This window comes from Ambystoma mexicanum, chromosome 2p (assembly GCF_040938575.1).
Source record: "Ambystoma mexicanum isolate Mex_15411 chromosome 2p, UKY_AmexF1_1, whole genome shotgun sequence".
Lineage (NCBI taxonomy): Eukaryota > Metazoa > Chordata > Amphibia > Caudata > Ambystomatidae > Ambystoma > Ambystoma mexicanum.
Window position 1 is genome coordinate 1,410,156,079 of NC_090923.1, and position 14,155 is coordinate 1,410,170,233.

General features: G+C 50.2%; 1 protein-coding gene across 8 annotated transcripts in view; it reads right to left on the reverse strand.

Annotated features, from left to right (window-relative positions):
- LOC138567561 (uncharacterized) overlaps window positions 1-14,155 on the reverse strand; it is a 2,466,350-nt gene that overhangs the window by 471,151 nt on the left and 1,981,044 nt on the right. For all 8 annotated transcript variants that reach the window (XM_069645900.1, XM_069645903.1, XM_069645902.1 and 5 more), the window contains one exon: window positions 4,127-4,282. In XM_069645900.1, coding sequence (XP_069502001.1) covers window positions 4,127-4,282 — 156 coding nt within the window. The remainder of the gene's footprint in view (window positions 1-4,126; window positions 4,283-14,155) is intronic.

The following is a 14,155-nucleotide window of genomic DNA, read 5'->3' on the forward strand; positions in this document are numbered from 1 at the left end:
CAGTCCTTCTGGAATGGTTTTGCCTGCTACATTGTAACATTCAGAGATAGCTAGGGCTATCTATCTCGACACAGTTTGTTTCGTCACCGTTTTCCCCACTTTTGGGCAAAAGTAGGCTACAAATGTCCTGAAGTGGGTTGTTCTCGCAATATAGAAATGTAAGGCCCATTTAGGATCCTATCTATGCAATATTTCCCCTTCCATAGATGTATGATAAAAGAATGGTAAATGATTTTTCTGTGCCAAATGGAATTTCAACACCACATTAAGGAAGAAGGATGGACACACCCTTCGCGTCAACTTGTCCCTAGAAAAGGTAGTAAAGTGCCAGGAGCTCACTCGCTCTGCATGCAGAGGTGAGTGAGACAGAAAAGCCGTTTTCCAGGAATCGAGACAGGGCAGACAAGAGTGCATTGGTTCGAAGGGGGCTCCTATTAAGAATGTGAGACCCTATTTAAGTCTCATGCCAGGCTAGGTATAACAAAGGTACTGGAATAATATTGCAAGAAAAATGATCCAAATCCTTGGCTCTGCACCAGCTGCATAATTTCTTCCAGCGACAGAGAGCTTTCTTTCTTTGCTGACCTTCTGGCTGAAAGCAACATCTCTATGACTTCTTCACGGAAATTCCATTCCTTGAACCTCAACCTCTCAGTAGCCAGGCATAGAGATTGAGAGGGCTGATGTTCCGGTGGAGGTCTAGGTCCCCCTCTTGCGAAAAAAGGTCCACCCTCTTTGAAAGGCATTGTACAGGGCAGATGCCAAGTTCAGAAGGTCTGGGTGCCACGTCATCCTGGGATAGTCTGGGGCTATCTGGATCATGGCTGTTGCAAACCTTCTCACACTCTGACATGAGGTATGACTGGAATCGGTGAGAACGCGTATAGATGTGGAAAGTTCTAGTCCACCACAAACACATCCACTAATGCTCCTCTTTGGGGTAATTTCCTGAAGCAGACAGCTCTCACTTCCTGTTGGAATCGATTGTGAACAGATCAACTTGAGGGGTTCCGAGAGGGTGAAGATCTCCAAATGGACTTCTTGGCACTGCTCCCATTCGGGAGGGATCAAGTCTTGCCTGCTCAGGACATCTGCTGCTGTGTTTTCCTTCCCTGCTCGATGACCTGCTGACAAAAAGGTCTCTTTTAGAAATGCCAAAACCAGGGCTGCATTGCATCCCTGCACAGTGGTAGTGATATTGCCCACCATTGGTGAAATAGTGCATGGCAACTGCACTGACAGTCAGCAACAGGGTGTTTTTCCCCTTATCGAGGGCAAAACTGCAATCAGCGCCAATCTGATAGCCCTCAGATCCAAGTGGTTTGTGTAGAGTTTCATCTTTGCTAGGGACCAGTCCGCACACCATGAGCTTGTTCAAGTGCGCCTTTCAGCAAAGCGTCCGTATCTATGATTACTTCTAGTCAAGGTTGCCATAAAGGTTATCCTGCCATCCAGTTCTCCCTGCAGGACCACAAAAGTAGGTGCTGAGAGACCCTGATCAGGATTTGTAGGTCTTTCATGTTTCCTGAGAACTGTGACCACAGATCTGAGAGCGCACTGAAGTGATCTTATCCTCAGTCTGGCCTCCAGCACTAGGAAAATGCAGGATGCCATGGGACCCAGCAAGTCCTGCCAGTAGCATGTGAGCGTTTTGGAATCTGGTGACCATCTGCTGGATGTTCAGAGCTCTGTACTTGGGAGGAAAAGCCTCTCCCAACAAGGAGTCCAGGACCGCTCCAATAAACTGGAGCGTCTGCCCATGTGTTATCTGGGACTTCTTGAAGTAGGGGGAGAAGGCCAGATTGTGTACGAAGTGGCAGGCATGGTTTAGGTGTTCCCCGGGCTTGCTCCTGAAAGCGGGCCCTGGTCACCCAATCGTCCAGGTAATTAATAGTTACTCACCGTAGTTACTAACGTACTCTTAGTCCATAGTCCCCTTTCCTATATACGCGTATGGATCCTTCACAGATTCGTATGCTGTTTGAATAGATTACATAGCAGTATACACAACTATGCATACAATGCCAAATCAGGAGGAGGAAAAAGGATCATCTTAGGGATAAACCTCACCTTAGGTGAGCAGATGCCGAAGGACAGCTTGTCCAACTCTGGACTCCTCCCTCGAGTGTCTGGAAAAGTAGAAGCGGGTGAAGGTGAGGACAGACCACCACGTTGTCGCTCTGCAGATGTCCACGAGGGTAACACTGGAGAGGATGATAGTGGTAAACGAAACAGCCCTTGTGGAAGGTGCTTTAGGTCGACCAGGAAGTGGCCTTGTTGGCCAGTTGATGGCAAAGGAAATGCAAGCAGAAAGCCATCGGGAAATAGAAGACTTGGGCAGCCCACTTCTAGTGGCTGCAGACCCAAACACCACAAACAGCTGAGAAGACTTTCAGAATGTCCTGGAACGGACAACATAGCACTTCAGCACTCCCATGACCTCCAAAGAAAGTAAATATGGCAGGATCTATTGTGGTTGGAAGTGAAAGGCATCCACTGCGTGAGCATCACATCAAATTGAAAAACATTGCCTCTTGCTATTGTAGCAGGAGATGGTGGCAGGCACCCAAGCCATCGCCAGGATACCCCTGCGGTCCTGGGGCATGTCTATATAGCCAGACTCTAGTGAAGGAGGCTGTCAGAATGAGGAAGGCTGGGTTGTGATGAAGTCTGTCCCCTTGTTCCTGGACAGGAGGTTGATCGTTGGCGGAAACGTGTTGGGCGGTGCCAATGAAAGAGTCAGGAATATTAAAACGGTCTCGGCCATGCTGCCGCCACCGAAGTCAGTCTGCACAACTGTAGTCAGAAGGCAGACAGGAGCTTTGGGACCCCTGGGATGAGGAGGTGAGGGGGGAAAAGCATATATAAACTTGTCCCGTGAAGGTGTCTCCCAGGTTGCCTGGTTGTGGAAACCTGCCTGCAAATGCAAGGCACTTCGAGTTGTCACTGGTGGCAAATAATTCGATGTCCGTCATTCCACACGTCTGGAAGATGGTTAGAGCTTGACCATGGAGGAGCTCCCAGTCATGGCAGGAACAAAGTTCCCTTGTAAGCTAATCAGCTATGGATTTGCGGAAGCCTGGCAGGCAGAAAAGAGACTGAACATCCAATGGGATTGTGCTTTCCCCGACAGAAGACACTGTTGTCCCGTTTCCAGATAGAGAACATGGTGGCTGTGTTGACAGTGAACAAACAAACCACTTTCCCTTGCAGGGGGAGGCAAAAGAATTTTGGACCTCAGAACACTGCCCTCAACTCCAGAACGTAGATCTGCAAGGACTTTTTTTCTTCCAACCAGAGACCCTTGGCATGAACATCTCTGGTGTGGGCAACACAACCCTCCATGGATGCAATGATGGGGAACCTGGCCTGATGTTGGGTGTCAGAAATGGAGCCCTGTGAGTGAGATTGGAGCCTTCCGACCTCCAAAAAAGGGTGTCCTGGAATGGACGCATGAGGAGCAGCTGGTCGCAATGGACATGTCACTTTCGAGGCCAGAAGTTCTGTACAAGAGAAATACAAAACATCCTCTGCAGGAGGGATTTCACCATCGAGACACAGGTGACTTGCTGCTGAGACGGCGAGTGGGCCTTGGACTGAATGGCTTTAACTCTGTCGGCAGGCGGGGTAGCCGTGCAATCGAATGTGTTCATCTGAGCTCCCAGGAATAGCATCTGTTGGGAATTATCACAAAGGACTTGCTGTAGTTGATGGAGAATCCCATTGAGGAGAGACATCACATTGTGGCCTCTGTTTGCATGCTAGGTTGACAGTCGTCCAGGGATGGATAGTCTGTGTCTCTCTTGACACCATGCCATGACACATTCTGCTAGAAGTTGGTTTTGTGGACAATCCTCTTGCTTTTGCAAAATAACCAAGATTAGCTTTGGTTCGATACCTGTGCCTGTGTTTGAATTTAAGTCCTTGGATGAATGCTTGAGGTTTAAGTTCTACACAGAGGATAGAAAAAAAGGCAGACTGACAGTAAGCCAGGCATGCTCCTGTTTCTTTGCAAGCTGCATATCAGAGTCGTCATTCAGGACTGGAGCAGGTTATGGCAAGCATTGTGTAAAACACTGAGTAGATTAACAAAATGATAACGTGTGAAACAGCAATGCCAACTCACCTGCCTCCCCGCGGTCAACCCGTCTTCGTCCACCTGCTTCTTGCATGCTGCTACCACTGGTCGAGGGTTTTACAGCAGAGAAGGGACTGATGCATTCATTTTCAGAGAAGCCACTCACCACTTTCTGCAGACGGCTGATGGCAGAATAGGAGGGTTCTGGTGCAAGAAGAGAGGTAAAACAATAAGCAGACATGCACGACGAGCAATTGTGCTGCATTTACACACACAAGCACTGGCAGACGTCAGTGCTCTCACTTTCATCAACCCAGGGATTTCAGTGCATCAATATAAAAGTAATACTTAGGAAGCAGCACTTTGTGCTAGCAAAACTTGCTTACAGATTTGGACACTTGAAGAAAAAGGGGAAAACTGGGGTAACCAATGGAAGTGTCCCAAAGAAATCACAGCGGGCAGTCTCAGGGACTACACAGCCCTCCCCCTTTGATATCCAGAGTGGCAGCAGGAAGCAAATTCCTCACCTGTACAGTTAATGGACACACAGAGAGCCCTTCTTCCTTCCCACAACACTGGGAACACTGAAGAGGACAGAACTCAAGTCTCTCACAATTGCCAGCACATGAAGACAAAATCACCTGCAAATGCAGCCACCATTAAAAGCATACATCACAAAAGTGAGTCACGTAAATTCTCTTTCTGACAACAAAAGCTGTTTTTTACAGGTTTGAGACTAACGAGATTTTATATTAAAACTCAAAGAATCTCAGTCCTGTGGACCTGATGCTCTTACCAACGGGTTACTGCGAGATGACAATAAGCTATGGGCTGAAATTCTTGTTAGACTTTTTAAGCAAGTAGCCCAGGAAGAAGTAACTCTACCCTCTTGGGACCAAAAAATAATCGTGTCCATCTTAAAAGAGTTTATTAAATGGGCGGAGGGAGCTAAGTTATTTAGTCTGCTTCAAACTGGTTACAGGAGGGGAGTTGGCACCATCGAGAGTGGACTGGCACTGGCCACAAGTATGTCACACGCTAATGATTGTAGGTGTAGAACTCTTCATGTGGCAGTCCTTGACCTATCCTCAGCGTTGGACAACGTTTGTATTTGTATTTTGTTTATTTATATAGCGCACCGCGCCCAAGGGCATCTGGGCGCATATCATAGGAGGCAAAGTTACAATTACATACAAGGAATAGAAGACTCTACCAGCTTACATTAACATGCAGGTAGGGCTCCGATATGACACAAATAAGTACAATATAGGAAAGCAAGCGGCATGTACAAGCACAAGGGATATGCAGACAGTTCCTATAACCAGTGTAGCATAAGAGTCAAAGAAGTTCAAACAAGAAAATAAGCAGAAGTAGTTATCTACATACAAGAAAATAGATGGCGAGAGGAAAACGCGTGTTATATATACATGGACTAAACAGCCATGTGCTCAGGTGTGACACAGAGTGGTGGGAGACAGAGTGACATCAGGTGTCTCAAAGGTTTTGTGCTCAAAGCCAATGTTTAGTTTTGTTCTTGAAGGGTAGGAAGGAAGGCATAGCTCTAGGAGCTTAGAGGCAAGGACCGGGAAGCTCGAGCTGCCCGCTTTTTGTCGTTTGAATCTAGGGAGGTGTAAACTGTGGGCTTGGGCCGCTCTCACAGGCTGGGTGGAAGTGTGTGGTGTAAGTTGGTTGGCTAAGTAGATAGGTGCCTGGTTGGTAAGGCACTTCTGAGTCAAGGCAAGTGTTTTCAGGGAGATTCTATGCTTAACGGGAAGCCAATGTAGATCACGCCTGAGATTAGAGATATGGTGGTTTCTAGGTATGTTTAATGCTGCTCTAATGGCATTATGCTGAATGACTTGCAGTTTGTTAAGGTTAGATTGACTAATCCCGAGGTAAAGGGCCCTGCAATAGTCTATCCTGGACATAACGAGTGTTCTGGCCAAAGTGATGCAATTTGTAGAAGTCAAAAATGGTCTACATGCAGAGATAAGTTTGCATGTATATGCAGATGCTGAACTGACAGCCTTGGTTTGTCTGTATAGTGATAGTGAGGAATCTAGGTAGATTCCTAGAGTTTTGGTGTCCTTAAATACTTTGATGATGTTGCCATCAATGATGAAAGACGGGATGGACGTGTCAAGTTTATTGAGACGCTGGTGTGAACCCAGAATAAGTAGTTTCGTCTTGTCATCATTGAGACAAAGCTAATGTTGCGCCATCCAGGCCCGAATAACCAAGTAGACATCATTCAGGGCTTTAGTGTTCACTGCATAGTCACCCGTGATGGGGTTGAGTATCTGGGTGTCGTCTGCATCGTTAGTTGATTTTAAGCACCTGTGGTAAGAACGTATGGAGTGGGGAATAGACCTAGGACTGCTGCGCATGATTCAGCTATTGTACACAAATAAAGAGGGTAGGATTAGGTTAAACACCTCAGGGACCTTGTCTAGTCCTATCGCTTTGGGTCGAGGAATCTGCCAAGGTTGTGTAATTGAACCTGTATTGTTTAATCTCTATTCAGCGGATCTATTCATTGAATGCAAAGAACAGGGAGGTTATCCCTCAAGGTGTGGAAGCAAGCGTATTGGCCTATTTAGGCTGTGTGGACGACTTAATCCTAATGGATTACACCCCAGCAGGATTGCAACAATCCCATTAATGGAGCAACACTTTTCCTAAAAAACAACCACCTACAGATAAATTCCACAAAATCTTTTGTGATGACAGTAACCTTAAGCGAAAACTGAAGAGGCACACATGGTTTATTAACGAGGCAGTAGTAAGTGAGGTAAGGAACAAGTTACTTACCTGTAACTGTTGTTCTCCAGCATGGGTCTGGCATGGATTCACATGCTCATGAATATTCCGGGTCGTCAGGCTGGGAATCCTCGGTAAAGAAAAAATCAGTATCAGTTTCATTTCTGATCTGTCTTTCTTAGAAGTAACCAATCACTGATCTCTGGGTCATACTGCCCCCAGCCAATGACTGCCCTCTCCCTAAACCCCTCCCCCGGCAGCCATCCTCAGATTTGGTAGCACGTAAAGTGGCAGTATGACCAAGTGAAGAGCCGCAGAGGGGAAGGAGGGAATGTTCACATGTGAATCCATGCCAGACCCATGCTGGAGAACAACAATTACAGGTAATTAACTTGTTCCTTACCTCACTTACTACTGCCTCGTTAATAAACCATGTGTGCCTCTAACTTGTTCCTACTCCAGCATGGGGTCTGGCATGGATTCACATGCTCATGAATATAAGAATACCTAGCAGTATAAACATGCACAACCACGGGAGGTGGCAACAGGCTCAACATTAAGCATCTCTTACCTCCTCACCAGGCTCACCTTAAGCAAACAGGTTGCAATCAAGGGAAGGCTCCTTTGAGAGAGCCTTCCCTTGATTCACAGGTCCAAAGTTCACAAACAGCTGGGATGTCTTCCGAAAACTCTTTGTGCGGTCCACGAGGAGCTTCAGCGCTCTAGCCACATCCAGCGAGTGCAAAGTCCTCTCGGCCGGAGACGAAGGCGACGGGAAGAAAACTGGCAACACCAAGGGCTCGTTGAGGTGGAAGTTCGACGGCACCTTGGGCATAAAGTAGGGGTGCGTCCTCAGCACCACCCTTGTGTCGTGAAAAGTCAAGTATGGAGGCTTGCAAGATAGGGCCTGGATCTGTCCCACTCGTGCGGAGGTCATGGCCACGGGAAATGCTGTCTTCCACGACAGGAACTTCAACGGCGCCGAATGCATAGGCTCGAATGGGGCCCCCATGAGCCTGGTCAGCACCACGTTGAGCTCCCACGCCGGGGCAGGGGCCTTCACCGGCGGGAACGATTGGAATAGTCCCTTCATAAATTCCTTTACCAGGTGATGAGACCACAAGGACGCCCGTCCTGTAGTTCTGGTGTATCAGGAGATGGCAGCCAGATGTATTTTGATGGAGGCGTGAGCTAGTCCAGCGACAGTAGGTACGGCAATACTTGAGGGGCCGTAATCCGAATGGTTAATCTTCTGTGCACGGCACCAGACAGAGAACCTCTTCCACTTATGTCCATAGCACTTGAGGGTTGAGGATGCCCTGGCTTTTGCAAGAACCTCTCTGCAGTCAGCCGGGATATCGTATCCTCCAAACTCTAGTGCTGCAGGAGCCACGCCTGCAAGTTCAGCGACTCCGGGTCATGATGAAGAATGGCATCTCCTCCTCTGGAGAGAAGATCTGCGTCCGTCGCCAGCTTGATAGGTGGGGACGTTGACAAGTCCAGAAGGTCCGGGAACCAGATCTGTCTCGGCCACGCCGGTGCGATGAGGATCATCCTGCACCTGGACCTCTTGAGCTGGTTGATGAGACGGAGCAGCAACGGCAACGGAGGGAACGCGTACAGGAACAGGCCGTCCCAAGTGAACGAGAAAGCATCGCCCATGCTCATCAGCTGTGTGAACCTGCTGGCGAACCTCTGGCACTTGGAGTTTGTCGCCGTCGCGAACAGGTCGATCTGGGGTTTGCCCCATCGTTGAAAGAGCCGATCCACCTGGTCCTGGCGTAGTTCCCACTCGTGGCACGAGCGCAGCTCCCTGCTGAGTGAGTCGGCGATGGAGTTTTTTATTCCTACCAGGTGGAAGGGAACCAGAAACATCCCCTGGGCAACGGCCCAGTGCCACAGGTCCTGGGCATCCTTGGATAGGGCTAGGAATCTGGTGCCTCCCTGCTTCCGGATGTAGAACATTGTGGTGGTGTTGTCGGTGAAGATCCTCACCACTTTGTCCTTGAGGGACGGAAGGAACGATTTGAGCGCCCAGAACACGGCTCGTAGCTCCAGGATGTTGATGTGGAGAGACCTCTCCTCCGGGAGCCAGAGGCCTCTTGCGTGGAGATCTCCGGTGTGGGCCCCCCATCCCTCCAGGGAGGCGTCCGTCGTCACCGTCTCCTGATACGCCGGGGTCTGGAAGTCCGTGCCTGCTGTGAGGTGCGCACGGGTACCCCACCATAGAATCGCCCAACGGAACTCCTCGTCGAGCGGGATCCTGTCTTCGAAGCTGCCCGCCGCTTGAATCCAGCGGGCGTCGAGGAACTCTTGTAGCGGATGCATCCAAAGTCTGCAAAGGGGCACAAGGTAGATGCATGAGGACATCATCCCGAGGAGGGACTTGATGGACCTCACCTTGGCCACGTCCATGGCTAACAGGCGCTGCACCTTGCCCAAAATGGCCTTTGTCCTTTCTACCGACGGAGATGCCAATCGCTCCACTGTATCGAGCTTCGCTCCCAAAAACAGTGCCACCTGCGAAGGGACCAGGTGGGATTTGGGGTAGTTGATGGCGAATCCCAGTTCCGAGCGCAGCCTGACGGTCCTTGCCGTGTGTTCGACGGCGAGTTCTCTTGACCTTGCACGGATTAGCCAGTCGTCCAGGTAGGGGTAGACGTGGATCCCCTGCAGGCGCATCCGCGCCGCCACTGGTGCGAGGCACTTGGAGAACACCCTGGGTGCCGACTTCAATCCGAACGGCAGGGCTCTGAATTGGTAGTGACGCCCCTGGACTACGAATCTGAGGAACTTTCTGTATCCTTTTAGAATGGGGATGTAGAAGTAAGCATCCTCCAGGTCCAGCGACGATAGGTCGCCCTCCTCCAGCTGTCCCAGCACGTGCTGGAGGGTGACCATCCTGAATTTCTGTGCCTTGATGTACTTGGTCGCAGGTCCAGGATGGGGCGCCAACCGCCTGTCTTCTTTCTGACGAGGAAGTACCTTGAGTATACTCCGGAGCCCCGGAGCCTCTTGGGGACGAGCTCGATGGCACCTTTCTTGAGCATCGCCCCTACCTCCAACAGCAGTTGAGGGACGCGATTCTCCTTCCTGGCCACAAGGGGAATGCGAGGACACTTCTTTTTAAATTCTAGCGAGTGTCCGCGGGCCAGGGTGTCCAGCACCCAACGGTCGGTGGAGATGGACTCCCACACACTGACGAACTTCGTCAGCCGGCCTCCCACCGGGGTGCTTCGGTGGGGGCCCGAGGCTACGGCCGGTTCAGTCCTGCTTGGAAGAGGCCTTGCCGCCTTGGCCTCCTTGACGACGGCGAGACCCTCCTTGCTTGCCGCGGCCTCTGTAGGCCTCCTGGGACTAGGAGCGGGCCCCCTGGCGGTAAGTAGAAGAGCCACCGATGGATCCCTTGGAGGCTCCCTATCTGCCTCCGGAGCTCCGAAAGGGCCGCCGTTGCTGAAGGACTCCTAGGGCTCAGGCTGTTTACGTGTCGGTCTTGATGGCCTGGAGGGACTCATCCACCGTCTTCCCAAACAGGTTGTTGCCGTCGAACGGCATGTCCAACACTCTGGTCTGGACGTCCTGGCGAAAGTCCGTCGCCTTGAGCCATCCTTGTCGTTGGAGGCAAGCCCCGTTGCCCAGCTGGCGAAATCCGGTATCGGCAATGTCCGTTGCCACCGTTATGGCATGACCCAACGCCACCTCACCTTCCTGCAGAATCTGTAGGGCCTCCGCACTCTTGTCGTCCGGTAGCAAGTCTAGCAGGGGAGCTATCTTGAACCAAAGCTCCCTGTCGTAACGGGCCACAATCGCTAAGGCATTGGCTGCCTTAATTGTCGTCGCCGCCGACGAGATGACTCGTCGTCCCATGGAGTCCAACTTCTTGCCCTCGCTGTCCGGCGGGGAATTGGAAGTTAAACCGCCGCACCCGCCGCTTTCTTCTTGGCCACTGCCGAGGCGACCGAGTCCGGCGTGAGCTGGGCCCTGAGGCACAAGGGGGTGGCACTGGGGACCCGGTACTACTTCTCGTACCTGTCCCTTTTGGCGGGTGTCATGGAAGGGTTCTTCAGGATAGCCAGCCCCTCGTCCCAGATGTCGTCGAGCAACGGTACTGCGAGGACCGTCTTTCTCTTGGCCTCCCGTCGTTGGTAAAGAAAAGCTTCCTTTTTCTGTTCCTCAGGGCAGAGCTGGAAGAGCTCAGATGCCCTGGCTATCATGGCGTGGAAAGAGCCAATTTCGTCGGGTGTAGAGGCCCGAGGGGGAGGGGGGGGGGGGTGATGACGGAATGTCCGTTGTATCATCGCCGCCGTCGTTGTCCGTCCCCGTCGCTGTATCCGTCGGCGTATCATCCCGAGGGTCCGGCGAGGGGGATGAGGGGTCTACAGGCCTCGTGGGCACGAAGGGCGGTGCGGGGTGGACTCTCCTCCGCTTGTTCGGAGGGCTTCCCGATGGTCCTGGTTCTGGATCCTCCTTCAGGGTCCGTGGTAACCTCGTCCTTATCTCAGTACATAAGGATTAGATTGCCAACAAAATGGCCACCGAGCTATCCTGGGGCTCGGGCAATGGCTGCGACGGACGGGATGGCTGCTCCACTGGGCCCTCGTCGTCGCCATCGTCGCTATCTTCGATAACACATCAGCAGGAACCTTCCCCTGGGATCGAACCTTCTCGAACCTCTCGTTGAGGCCTTCGAACCTCTCATTGAGGCCTTTCACGGTTTCCACCGGATCCTCCTCGGAGGCTGAATCCGAGTCCGTAATGGCCACCGCCCCCCCCGCCCCTCTTTTTCCACCGGGGTCTTCACAGGGGTCTTAACGAAAGTCTGGAAAGAGGATTCCCTCTGCGGTGGCAAGGAAACTCTGGGCCCCGAGGCCGCCTCCAATGGCGTAGCCTCTGCCGGCTTCGCCAGGGCCAATGCGACAACCTCGATAGAGGCCTTTGCCGGGTGGATCAAGGCCCTCACCACCTTAGGTGCGTCCTGGGCCTTTGCTTTGGGGGGAGGGTCATCGCTTCGCTCCCCCTCGGCTCCCTTCGAGATCGACCGGGGCCTCTCCAGAAGCTTACCCGGGTTCTCGGACTTCCTCTTCCCCGAACCAGAGCGCTGGCTCGTGGTTGATCGTGCAGGGGAAGTCGCGCCCTCCCTGGCAGCCGAAGAGCCTGACCTTTCGGCGCTCGCGGAGCTTGGCCTTCTGTTGGGCCCCCGTAGCCGGGGCGCCCTCACAGGACTTAGAAGACCGCTCAGACTTTTTCTTCGCCTTCTCACCTGCTGTGCCCTTCTCCAGCCAGGCGGCGAGGCGGGAACGACGATCTTGCTTGGTCCGTTCCGACAGGTTCTTGCAGAACGCACAGTCCTTCTCCACGTGCGTCTTGTCCTCATGAAGGCAGTAGAGACATCTCGAATGCTCGTCCTCCTTGAAAACGTTTTGCAATCTGCATCCCAGGCAGCTCCTGAACAGCTTGGATCCGGGCATCGAGCTTCCCTTGTCCTGGGCCATGTCCGTTGAGGTAGGCCACAGATCTTCTGGAATCCTCCAAGTAGCGTAACTCGACGAAAACTTCACCCTTGATGGGCGTAGGAGGATTCCGAAATGGGTCCCTGTTATCGGAAGTAGAAACGGTGGAGCTTGAGGCTCGATTAAACCGAAAAAATGAGAAAATCTCCTGAAAAAGCGTGAAAACGCAATAAAAGCTTGAGAGCTAAAGCACGAGGACTCCCAACACTTGAACGTGCGGTAAAAATCTGAGGATGGCTGCCGGGGGAGGGGTTTAGGGAGAGGGCAGTCATTGGCTGGAGGCAGTATGACCCAGAGATCAGTGATTGGTTACTTCTAAGAAAGACAGATCAGAAACGAAACTGATACTGATTTTTTCTTTACCGAGGATTCCCAGCCTGACGACCCGGAATATTCTTGAGCATGTGAATCCATGCCAGACCCCATGCTGGAGAAATTCCTGTACTTATCTAGGCCCTGTGTTTTCAGCTAAAGGTTCTCTTCTTAAATACAAAGAGAAAGTGAGATCCTGTACCTCTTTGTTAAAGGTGACTAAAAGGAAGTTTAGTACTTTTTCGCTGACTCCCTTGTTAGAGTTTTACTGTTTTACTCCTATGTTCTAGAACTTACTTTGCTCTCAGCCAGAAGGTACTTTGACAGTCTTGAAGGTCACATTTTAAAGGAGGTTCTGGGATTGCCGTAATAGGTACATATTAGTGTAATACGGTTAGAGATGGGTCTGTTTTCTTGGTGGGCATTGTATTTGAAAAAGGCCATTCTTCTGTACAGAAAAATGTTACATTCCGAAAAGTTTCCTTTAACGTTCCATCTTCGTCAAATGGTTGAGAATGGATTCAACGGATTCTTGACTAATTTTCATAAACAGTATCTGAAGTTTATGGAGCTTTCTGATATTTCGGTTCTTGACTCACAATTGGTCATTAAAAACAAAAGTAAAAGGTGGGACAGAATTCTAGATCTTGGTGATTTGCAAAGATTAAAATTGTACAGAAATAATGGTCTTCACTATACTCCCACAGCTGATCTGAGACCCAACATTTGCAAATTTCCCTCAAAAACATTATGTGTTTGGTACTTAAAAATTAGGCTAAACTATCATCCAACACTCGAGGTGATTGGACGAAATTAGGTATCCAGAAAGTTTTAAGAACCTGTAGACTTTGCAAGAACGAGTCTTTGAAGTCTCTATATCATGTTGTATTAGAATGCCCTTGCCGTGGTAAACCTTGGCTCCAATCCTTGAGCCCATACGTGCACCCCACATCAGACGTTTTGCTTACCAGTCTCTGGAGTAGGCTACGTCTTTGGTATTGATTTAGAAGACTTGCAGGCTGTAATAGAGCAAGGACACTCTTAGTTTTGTAGAACTCAAATGTATGGTGTTTTAGTGTCAATACACTATCCGGCCCTGATTCACAGAGCGTTTTCCAATTGGGCTTTGCCATTATAAAAATTTTTGTGAATTAGGCCCTATGCATTGTGCATTTTTATGTGAAAGTTTTTTTTTCTTTTCTTGATAATCTGAACATTTAATTTAGCCTTCTGTATTTTAATTATGCACTTTAATGAAATTGCTGCTTTTATTCATTCTTTTCTCTTATTTTTCTTTCGTACTAATTAGAGTAAGGTACTTTGTGTACTAAAACGCAATAAAAAATAAAAGCAAGGGAAAGCATACAAGCACTACACCAAAGGAGAAATGTTTTTCTCCAGACTCCCACCCCACTGTAGTAATACTTGATATATACCCAGAGCTATTTGACACAGGAGGTCATCAAAACAAAATTCAGAGATGAGGAAGCTCCCC